Below are 12339 nucleotides of genomic sequence, written 5' to 3' on the forward strand. Positions count from 1 at the left end.
CATTTTTAAGCTAGTTGTGCAGATCCTTCATGCATCTGCAGAGGGTGACAGTCCATTTCAGAGGATGATTCGCTTCCCTCATCTTAGACGCATCCTGAAGTCACATAGAATGAAACATCATGGCAAAAGCTAAACGATTTCAATGACCATTGTTAAACTATTTCTGTCACTGGTTTTGTGCAGGTTTAGTATCCATTAATCAAAGACTTCGACTTGATTACTGTTATCCAGAAACTGAGCCAGAGATCATCTGCTGGAGGCAGTTAATGAGATAACAAGAAAAACAGTATCCTTCTCTTAACACAGAGCCTTTCATCTACAGATATCCAAGTTGTTTAGATTTCTATCATTTTATAAATATAGAACTGGCATCAGAAGGAGGTTAAACATAGTGAGACACAGGCATAAAAGCAGAAGCTAGGTCTTGTGGGTTTTAGTCCCTTAGCTTTAAGACCAGCTTCCTTACATCTGCGGTAGAGTTTAACCATTTTAGCTACCTGATAAAGTGCACATTTCCATTTCGCTGCTTAGATAATTAATCTGTAAATACACTGCATGAAATGACATTTTTCACTCCTTTAAAGAAAATTCATCCCTGCTAACTCATCACTGATTTTCTTTCTGTGTTTGAACCTTGTTTTGCCATGTCTCTCAGTGTAGAAGCACCTCACAACACGTGTCTTTTCCTATGTAGAATCACATAGCAGTTAAAGTGAGGTGAAGGTTAAGTCTGCTCCTGCTTTTCTTTTTTGTTTGGGAAGTTATAAAATGAAAACAGTTAAACTGGGGAGGGCTGCGACAATTTTCTCTTTATAACTTCAAGTTGCACTGCTTGAGTACGGCCATTGTTTATTGGAGGCTATATAGAAAATTGTATACAATTGTTATCAACTATTATTCTGCTGGATTAGACAATACAATTTCCATATTTCTAAATAGAAGAGGATGTGTATTCAATTTATTTTTCCCACTAGTGGCAGAGAAGCTCACTCTGAAAAATTAGCAGGTGGTCCTTATTTTGTGGAAGCTCAATTGCATGTCTAAATGGAGTATTAGAAACAGTCAGAAGACATCCAGAACACCAGATTTTCTAGAACCTTTGACTTTGTTACTGCAAAACAAGCACTATTTGCTAAGTTGTTACAAAGAATGACAAAACAATTTTACTAAAAATAAGGTAGGACAAAATATATATATGTATTTGTTCTTATTTATCATTCCCATCTCTTTCATCCCCACAAATACATTCTAGTTACCCACAAGCCTTGATTTTAGAAGAGTAAAAAGAAAGAGCATTATTCTTCATTAGAAACTTTTGCATGTCTCCTCAATACACTATACAAGGCCCTCAGTGAGAATGGCAATTACCAGAGCTGCTTCCGAACTGCTTGTCCTTTCAGGGTTTCCACATTGAAATTGTTTGTCTTTGCTGGCATGATGAAGAACACAACAACTGTAACATCAGTCTTATGAACCTACATGGACACAAGATGAAGAGAAAAAAAAAATCTCACCACAAGGTATCAGAGCCTTAGTCAGAATTATTCACAGGAAAAGCCAATGCACTTTGGCTGTCCAGGAAGACTCTGACCTTTTATCTCCCCCTTTAGCTGTGAAGTTTTTGTCAAGTCAGAGACATAGCTGAGGATAATAGATACAGGTAAACAGATGTCACCCAATTCTGATTTGGGCAATAGTTTGGTTTAGAGGCCATGGCTTAGGATGTGAACATAAACTGCGAAAAATAAAACTCCTGCACGTATTTTCTCATCTGGCACAAACTTTTAAGCAGCCTGTGATTGTTACATACTCTGACAATTCAGGGACAGAGCTTTATGAAAACTCTGAATATCCCATAATTATTTTCCTATAAACCAGAGTATGGCATGGAAATTCTTGTGGGTGACTTCCATAGTATTGTAAGTTTCAGCATAAACTTTATGTTATCTACATTTGCAGAAGTTTTCTTACCCTCAGCAAAAAGTTTAATCTTGATAAGGCTTCTAGAAACATATCAGCTCCTTTGTTGGAAAACTCATATCTCCCAGCGATGAAGAAAAATAAGGTCTTTTCAAGACTGAAGTCAAGGTGGCTGAAACCAACCAAACAAACAGACAAGTACGAAGTATTTCTCAAGATATAATCAAACAGAACACAAAACAGCTTTCTATTCTGGAGCAATTTATTATTCCAAGAAAATAATTAAAGAATAACAGAAAAGCCTCACTTTCAATTAAGATTACTATCTCAATCTGATGAACTGCATCTTGGATAAATAATTAAAAAATCAAGACCTTCTGCCTGATCCCACAATCTGTTAAGCAGACTTAGAACTGGTGTCTAAGATTCCTTTAGCCTCTGACTGAGAAATCCCAGACAGATGTTTGAATAAGTTGATAACATTTCATCTCCTCTATGAAGTACTTGTTAGTCTTCCTGCTTCAGTTCTTGCTTTAAATAGTGTTGGAAAACAACTGCTAGTTTTTGAAAAGTAAAAGCATACCCATAGAAATGACCTCGAATGAACTCTTGGATCCTAGCCTTGTACATGGAATGCAAATTCTGAAACTCATGCATTGCTGAAAATTTCTTAACGTTCAAGCCATTTGGGGTGACAACATCTGGAAAAGCAGAGAAAAGGCAGAGGTAGACATCTTCAGATTCAGAGAAACCTTTCAGGAAAGAATCAATGTGTCCTTCAGTTGTCAGTATGTGAACAGGTTATGTACTTGTTACTCCTGGAAAGGGAACAGCACTGTCTAACACAACGGTCTCCACCAGCTTAATCCGCTATGCTACTGCATGTGACACTCAACTGTCTATAGCATTGAGGTGGTTTTGTACCATTTTGACCTGTAGTCAATGTTAGCATAGACCCTCTGAACAGTGAGGTCTCCCCATGCCCTTTTGTCCTGTCAGGACTTAACTAATGTCTCCATTTAGCCATATGTTTTTTTGTGCAATAAACCCTTTACCTCTTTATGCCTAATATCACCATTGACTGCTTATCAGTATAGATTGAAAGCTCTTGAAAGCAGAAACTGTGCTGTACTATACACTTGTTTACTGCATGGCACAAGAGAGCTCTGTTCTGTCAAGACTTCTAAGGATTTACCAGAAAAGAGAGAAAATAAAAAACCTTGTCAAGAAGACCACATTTCAGTAATCCGTTGGATTTATCCTAAAAATACCAACGAAATAGTATGCTTTACTCTGTTATGGCTACTCTCCTCAAAGATTCCAAAGCACCTTACAATTAAAATTTGTTCATTTCCAGTATCTTCTAAGACAGAGTTATAGGACATATATATAGAGTTATAAGGAGATACAACCAACACTGAAATTCAGTCACTCTTCACCTCTTCACCATAGAGCACAGCAGCTATTTAAAGGCTTGCCCTAAATCTAGTTGAAGTAAATAGAAAGAATGCCATTTTCTTTTCTTTGAGTTGGCTTATGAAAGCCATGTATGGAAAAGAAAGGGGAGGCCAGTTCCTCTGCAGACGTATTTCATATTAACACAACTGACTTCAGTAGACTTACACTAATTTATGACACCAGACATTCTTCAAATACACTGAATCTTCAAAGAAGCAAGGAGCGCTAATTATTAGAGGATGTGCAGGTGCAGATTTCATACTTGTTCTCCTGGCAAGTGTCATCGGGTATCTAGCAACCACAACCATTAACTACAGTAATTTTTAAAATTCTATGCAACATCCAAAGGACCTTCAGTAAGAAATCATTGCCTACCACACACTGTTCATGCAAACAAAATGGCATCTCCTTTGATGTCAGTGCACATGGTTAACTTTAACCCCAGGCATCAGGGTTACTGATGGGAGGACAGTCTCTTGCTTGCCACCAGTACAGGATTTGAATATTCCTTCTGTTGTGGTCTTTCAGTCAAGGATGCCTGGCATCCAGGGTTTTCCATCCCTTCCGCTAAAAGCAGAGGTTTTATGTCTAGCATTAAGCATCTAAACTAATATAAAACTGTCTTTTACTTCCGGAGAGACTTAGGGAGACTTCTTTAAAACTTCTATGGCTCTTTTGGTTTGATTACATACGAGATGATCTTAAAGTAAGTACAATCAGTTCTCCATATGCTGTCCAGTATACTAGCTTGACATTTTTCATGCAAATGCAATGGCCATTTTTAATGACTTCCTTGAAATTTACAGTCTGCTTTAGCAGTATATGTAATCCCCTGCCAGGTGAGTGATCTCTGATTAGTCTTTATCTTGTAAGGTGTTTTGGGAGTCTTTAGGTTAAACAGCAGATTAAAATATAACTTTTATTAGTAACCATGCAATACCAAAAGTTTTGATGGATCTGTCTTGAAATACCACATTTCAAACTGAAGAGCAACCTTTACCAAGAAATCTTTACCTGTTAGGTACTTGAGATTTGGTTCTCAGTGACAAGAAAGGAGAGGCTCGGTGGGCCCAACAAGAAAACAACACATGGTCTCCTTCCTCTGACCTGCTTCTTGTTCAGCATGGAAGAACAGGCTCATGCAGGACACAGCTTTGAGACTGCAACCACTTCAAGTTCTTCCCAATAAAGTAAGAATCCTCGACTGAGTGTATCTGGCCAGTTTCTATCCGCTCTCTCACATTTTGGAGTTTTGGACACTCTCACCCATCATCAGCAGCCTTTACATTAACTACTCTTACGTTCTTTGATTCAACTGCAGCTTCACTTACCCTTTCATCAGGTCTGGGGCTCAATCTGTATCTTATTTAAGCCTTTGAGATACAGAACAGGTGTGGTGGCCCAAAGCATCCAGTTCACCATTTCTGCTCAACATACAATAATATCTTGAATGCATGGAAGGCAATATGCCTTACCATAGGGAAGAAGTGAGAAAAGAGAGCTTTGTCCCTATTTTAAGTGTTTTGGGGTTTTTGTTGTTTAATGAAATAATGCCGTTTTTTGTTTTAAAACTATCCCAAGTAGGTCAAATCAAAATGATTTTATTTCTGTTTTTCTACAAAAGAAACTGACATTTATTTAAGTAATAGCAGCACAGTGCTCTGTCTTTGGTTGCTACGTCACTAAGATTCAGGGTTGACTCATACTTTTTCAGAGTTTACTTCTATGATTTTGATTAAATATATACAGACAGGAAGTCTAGATCTACAACTTAACTGATACCTAAGTCTCTTGGAATTTTGATTAAAAGTCTTCTCTACTGCTAATGAGAAATATGTTTCATATGTTTCGTATCTGAATGAAAACATTAGAAATCTCATATCGGCTTTCAAATCACAGGAATATAACTTATGATCACTGGCAGAATCTTGCTTGATATGTCAAAGAGAACGAGTTCAACATTAGATACTTAGGTTTTTGACAAAAATGGTTTGATAAATTATTTATCAAATAAAAACAGCAGCAAGTGAACTTAGGGCAATGCAAGCAGTCATTCTGCCAGGTTTAGACAGACAAATTGGCCTTTGTCCTGGTGCAAAAGCTCTCTATGTAATCATGTCTACTGAATTTTAAAGGGGTTTTTCCAAGTGATGAGATTTGTAATTTGAGTTATAGTCCGAGTTCAACATTAATGAACAGTAGCAGAGACTGCTCTACTTACTGCACTTCCTCAGTTATTTTTAGTTAACAACTTTGTTACAAAGCTTACCTCTCAATAAATTCAAATGCAAAAGAAAGTTAATTGTGTTGATTCTGCATCCCCCTTCTAAAAGTTTATTTTTGAAATGGATCAAGAAGTGTACAAATTATTTCAGTATTCATGTTCTTTTGCAGAATTCAAGCTAAATGATCTACAGAAGGACTGTTGACCTTTCTGAACATCCAATATCTACGCTGATTTCACAACTTCAGAGAGAATAAATACTACAAGAATAGACTCCTACACAGTTTATTTGTGGTCTAAGATTCGAGTAAACTATTAAAGTACTTATTCCCATCAGAACATATTTTCCACTTATAATAGTCTCTGAGGATTTGGGGTACCAATTCCTATTCTATCTAGCTCTGTCAACAGGAAGCATGATATATGTGAACATTTTTTTATGCAAACATTAAGTATATTTACTTGGTTTCTTCAAAGTTGCAAGAATAATCAAAACCAGCTCAGGCCTGTGAATCTCTGTGCATGGAATTCTCTTCAATTTCAACTGATATTCTATCTGTGAGCAGTCTGCAGATTTTCTCTCCCAAATTAAAATTGATTCAGACTCACTTCAGTCTCCTGAAATCTCAAAACATAAACTCTGATTTTCAAGAGCAGCTGTTGTGGGGAGAAGCCTCATGCCAATATAAAACAGCTTCAAAAGTCTGATTTTCAGAGGTCAAGTACTCCACACTTGCTAAAAAACCAAGATCTTTCAGAGATATCCCAGATTAGATGACTGAACACTTAAACTACTTTTAAGACATGGCTGTTATGTTTAAAATGAAAAGGAGAGATCTTCTAAGTTCATCATCCTACTGACAGTTAGTTAGGAGGCAAAGGATCCAATGGACAACTTCTCTTTTGTCCTGATGCATGAACCATGATGTGGCTTGAAGCATTGAAGTTAACAGGGGGTAACGGTCCCAAAGTATAATTAGTTCTGCAATTCATCTAAAGACAAATCTAAAGAGAATAAGCAAACCAAAAAACACCCGAGTCATTGAAGCATTGTTATACTTAACCAACTAAGAAGTGAACATACCTGCTAAACAGTCTAAAAATTGTTTTGCAGTCTTTCCCCCATGATACTTACCTGCAGACGGAGTATTTTGGCTTGTCCTTATATAGCACTGTGCTGATGTAAAGACAACTTTAATGATACATCAAACCAGGATCATGACTTTATTCAAACTCCATGCATGGAACATGACAAGGTTTGTTGGTAAGTTCCATATTTTATTAGACTAATACAAACGGGAAAATCAGACAAACTGTTGGGCACATGACTATTTTTTCAAACTGTACTGGTTGGTCTATTAGAAAATATTATATCTATCTATGAAACTTACAATGGTTAGGTCCTAAGATCATGATGATCACAACCACACTGCTACTCCTAGGTGTAATAGACACAGGGAAATGGACTGTATTGATTTATGGTTTGGTTTTAGTCTTCTAAATTCTTTCAACATTAAGTAAAAAAAAAAAAAGAGCATTAGCACTGGAAAACAAAACCCATCTAACATTCTGGTTTGCATATGATACTTTTTGCTAAAATAATTTTTCTAAAAGAATATATCACTCATCTTTAGCAACAAACCTCACACCGTAAAAGCTGGTGAAATGTGTTACAGAGGTTCCAGCTTCTGCTTTCATCGGTTGACCTGAATATATTGCCATCACTGGAAACTGCTATAGACAAAACTCCTGAAGCTGAGATGTCCCTGCAAAGAAAGCCTAACATCCACGTAGTTAAACTAATGCTCTCCTGAAATGGTACTGAAAGCAGTTATTAAATGCTGCTTGTTTTCTTCTGGATTTACATATGCTACTAGAATGTGCTTCAAATGATATTATCTGCAGTTTTCTTTTGAAAATTGGTTATTGTCTGTAGTGTAGCCAGACATATCTATGCATGTGTACTTGTTCTTCATTATTATATATCTGTCTCTATGATTTTCATGATTGCATACATGTCTCTATTATATTGAGGAAATGTAGGTACTCAGAGGAAATATAATAAGAACACAATTCAGGTCTTACCAGGATTTCTTTTAAGCATATGTTCTGCTTCTATAGCTGTTATCTGTGAGACTGTAGTGAACACATGGGCACAATGTACAGATGCCCGTTCCATACAGTACCGATGGTAAATCTGTCTCTCTCCTGCTTCCTTGTCAATGTCAAACTGTTAAATAATAAAAATAAAGAAAAAGACACCTGTGTGATATGCTCATCAGACTTATTACCACAAAGAAGGTCTCTGATCTTAAGCTTGATTTCCCCAGGGAATAAGAATCATGTGATTATGCTGTTCATTTGTGGTTTTGTTTTTTGAACAATTTTATCAACTTCAAGGAGTTTGAAGGAGCAAGAGAGGTCTCAGTTCCTACATGTTTGTGAAGAAAAATGGCAGCTCTGCAATTGAGGGAGATTGATGATCCATGAAAGGTAAGGATCTGTGCTACTTGGTGACACATCATGGTGTATCTTGCCTGTCCTTGTTGGAAGGCTTGGGAGAACAGGGAAGTTGTTGGTAACTAAAGGTACAGGGGAGAGAAGAAAAAAGGAATGGGGATGAGGAGAGAACCTGGGGACTGGGTAGAATGCTGGGAATCACGTGTAGGCAAGAGCTCAGTCGCAAATCCCAAGGGAACAAAGAAAGTAGGAAATGAGATATTTTCTGATGTTCTTCCTCCAACTCCACTGCTATTATTTGCTGCTCCTTTAACTTCAATTTGAACTTCATTAATTTCTAGAAGCAGCTGTAAGTCAAACTGCTAGATAAGGCCATCCCAAATACCAAAGTATTTCTAAATCACCTTTAAACCTTGCAGCTACCCCATTTTTTACTGAGCTTGTATTTTCCTGATGAGAAGAAAACACACAATACCTATTGAGCCTATGCTTAAGGGTTTGAATGTTCACTAGTGATGCCCACTGCAAAATTGCTAGAGCATAGTCTGAAAAAGAATAATGCTAATGGGGTGTCAATGATTACAATTAAATTACAATCCTCTTAGTCCTACATGATGTTTCACTTCTGAGAACAGAAGTGTTGTCCTCCTAAGGTCAACGGCGCAGGCACCAAATAGACTATGTGAGTTACCTGGAGAGTGACAATGACTCTCTACGAGATCTGTCATTATCACTGTCTAATGCCAGGTGCACAGTCTGATTTTGATTGCATTTGACTCTGTAGCTTCGCTGACCATAATAGATTTAACCATTATCATAGGCTGGGCAGACAGCACTTTCTATAGTTAGGACTACCTTACCTTTGCCATGGCTGGTTGCTTTTAGTGCTTTAGAATGTAGCTAGAAGTAAAGCTATTTAGACCGTGACTTTTCATGCTGAGTACGTACTTAAGGTTGGTATAGAACATATTTTAAGAAATTTCAGCAAATGTGAACCATTTCAGGGAACAAGGTATAAGCAAATAATTTTTAATTTTTACTTAGCTATAGATATAGATGTAGACATAGATAACTTACAATCGTTTTGCTAGGAAACTTAAGTGCTATTATCCACTGAGCACTCTCATTTCTCAGCAGTTCAAAACTGCTGGTGAGAAAGTGACTTCCGCTAAATTAGTTGAAAATGCCATCTTAATGTGACCAAAAAAGGAGTCTTGAAAAATTTCACCTGAAAAGTCCTAGAGAAACTAGATGCTTTCTTTTGGTACTGATGATCCTGTATGTCAAGAGTTTCTAAGACTGCCAGACAGATTTTTAGAAAAGCTAGGAAATAGGCTTTGCCACATAATATACTATATATTATGATACAATTTTTCAGTTGTGTCATCATACGTTGTCTTTTCTGCATTCACCATGACAATTTTGGTGCATGAAAAACAACCATGTCACAAAAGAAGATATTTTCTCTAGAACAGACATCTCATTTGTTACAGAAGTTGAATGGTAGAAAAAGCACAAGGCAGCAGGGTAGAGGAAGAGAAAAATAAAGGTGAATTAATTTGACTCCTTGGAGTGCCACAGATCTCTAGTGTGATGATTCGCTTACCCTAAACCAAATCTCTCACATGCAGTTCTTAACTGTGTGTTCCTCCTTTTCTGGGAGACTACCTTGATATCTTTGACTTTGTTCTGTTGAGGTGTTGATCATTCACATCTGAAATTCACTGGACCCATGCTCTGAAGTTATAAAGTACTTGGTACTACTAGCTCCAATAAAAACTTCCCCAAGAAAATGGGGATGACGTAGCTACCTCCCCTCATATGGGTGTAGTAAACTAATCAATTACCGTTTCTAGAGCATTCAGATACCACTGATTAATGCTGCAAAACAGCTCTTAAGAAAATCACAGATATGTTATTCAGAGCAGAAATCTTAATTACATGTTGTAAATGAGGGAGGAAGCTGCATGTTGCACAATAACAAAACAAAAATCATTATGATTGTTTAACCATTCTGTGTACCAAAGATACAAAATGGGATAGTTCTTTAGCATGCTGGGCAAACACACAAATGGGATGGGATACCACTGCACAGTCAAAACTATGCAAGTTTTTTCAAATATGTCTGACTTTCTATTAAAAATAATTTTAAAATTGCTACCAAACAAATAGCTGGCCAAACTTTACAAGGTTTTTGTTCTCTTTTCCCTTTCTCACCAAGAATGGGTTCTTTACAAAATATAATTAAAAACTAAATTTGGGACATATTAACTGTAGGTAAATGCTCCCTCCAATGCAACTGAGACAAAGGTTCATAAAAGGATTGTTCTAAGCCCTTTGGCATACTTCTTGGTAGCTTTTCTTTTTTTTGCATGAAAGCACTTGACACATTTAACACATACACATATCGATGTTTATTTCTTCATTGCTATTAATTTCTTCAGCTTCTGGAAATGAGAAATATAATATTTTGCACATGCTTGCATGACTTTTGGCAGGCTTTTTCCAAGGTACACAATTCCATGTCTATTAGCAAGTATTAAACTGAGGTCTCAGAGTTCTCACATTTCATATGCTCTCACTCTCCAGAAGTTTCCTCCACTGACTGGTCAAGTGAGATCTTGACCTTTGACTTCACTTGGAGTGTGGAGTAAGAAGCCTCATTGTGTACCACTGGGCAGGCTAGACAAGTGACTGCAGAAAATAAGCATTAGACAAGTTGAAGGGCAGGCTAAATGAAACTTAATTGATGAGACACTGCAGGAGATAGATTTAGTTCACACAGTACTGTGCAAAGACAGCTGAGCTTGCTGTGACAGTATTAGCTCCAGAATTAGAGGCAATATGGGGCATGGCACTGTGTTGAGCCAATGCACTGAAATGAAGCAGAACACCAGTGTAGCTAGTTTGTTCTTCGCCCCCAAACCAATGTTTCTGTTCAGCAATCAGCTCTGCTGTCTGAACGCTTGTCTGCCCTAGTTCAGGCACCTGTGAGCTATGTTCCATGGCACTCGGGTTCAGCAAGGACAAAGCGATATACCTATGAAGTGCATCATGCTTAATTGTGTTTGCTGTTATCAGCAATTGGGAACACTAGCAAAGACACAAATAAAAGCTGCATCATGAGAAAAACAAATCTAAGGCAGATTAACTTTTTATAGAGTCATTGAAATTGGAAAATACCCTTAAGATGATCGACTCCAACCATTTCTTCCCTCAGTGCCTTTTAAGACTAACGACTTCAAAATCCACTTCCCCGTAAACCTCCCACTGCTCCCAGTGAGGATCTTCTCCTACTCTGACTGTGAGAAACCGAGCAGATTATTGGAATTTACATGATGGCAAGGATTAGAGGGGAAAATTCCTCCCTCATAAGGCCACTCTAATTTCAAAGCAAAACAGGAAGATCTTCCACAGGCTTAATGCTTTGGAGTAAAACTTGCATTTGCTGCAATTCAATTGAGGAAAAATTGCAGCTCATTTCTGTCCTTTCTGTGGATCCATGTGATAAATGTAGCATTTCATTCACGTCTTAAAATTTAGCATGTTAGAGGACACAGTAGGTAATCACTGAACTTCTCAGCGTGACATTCTGGTTCAGACAGCTAAGATGATCTTTGAATGCAGAAAGGAGAGAACATCAAGCAGTTATGGGATACTGGCATTAAATTTCTCTTGGAAACAGTGAACAGTCATTGAAGTAATAAAAAAATAATTCCAAATCAGGAATTCCTACTTGAAAATGATAAGGGCAAACTGCAAAGGATTTAAAAAATCACAAGAAAGATGTTTTGAGAATAGAAAAGGAGGAAAGACTATGCTAGCTAGGTAAAGACTTTTCTGACAGACAGATGAATTATTTGTCTGCATACAATCTCTAAATAGTGATACTAGACTATGCTTTCATAAAGAAAAAAAAGTATCATGGAAGCCAATGGAAGTTAAAACACGACAAATTCAAACCGGAATCAAAATGCATAGTTTTGATAATGAATAACTTTGTGACACCTTTGCACAAATAATATAGATTCCACTCACCACTTGAACCTTACCTCAAGAGTGGATAACGTTTTCATAAGTAGTTTGTATCTCAAATAAAAGGTATAGATTTGATGCATTAGTTTTTAGCTGAGGATTTTAGGAAGAGAATGAAATGATCTCTTCTAGTCTTTAAAATTGGTGGCACACTCAAGTTCACAAGGTGATTCTGCATGGGATCAGGAACAGTCAAAGATGGGCCTGAAGTTCAAATTCCTTATCTACCAGTAGGTGGGATG

At 37.2% G+C, this 12339-nt stretch overlaps 1 protein-coding gene across 1 annotated transcript in view; it reads right to left on the minus strand.

Annotated features, from left to right (window-relative positions):
- The window catches only part of GYS2 (glycogen synthase 2), a 44378-nt gene that overhangs the window by 12393 nt on the left and 19646 nt on the right, over positions 1-12339 (minus strand). Inside the window, exons 5-8 of the mRNA XM_065658597.1 lie at positions 7688-7832; positions 2504-2621; positions 1972-2092; positions 1369-1475 (exon numbers count right to left, since the gene is read on the minus strand). Of these exons, the coding sequence (XP_065514669.1) occupies positions 1369-1475; positions 1972-2092; positions 2504-2621; positions 7688-7832 (491 nt within the window). The remainder of the gene's footprint in view (positions 1-1368; positions 1476-1971; positions 2093-2503; positions 2622-7687; positions 7833-12339) is intronic.

Source organism: Caloenas nicobarica, chromosome 1, assembly GCF_036013445.1.
Source record: "Caloenas nicobarica isolate bCalNic1 chromosome 1, bCalNic1.hap1, whole genome shotgun sequence".
In the NCBI taxonomy this organism is placed as follows: domain Eukaryota; kingdom Metazoa; phylum Chordata; class Aves; order Columbiformes; family Columbidae; genus Caloenas; species Caloenas nicobarica.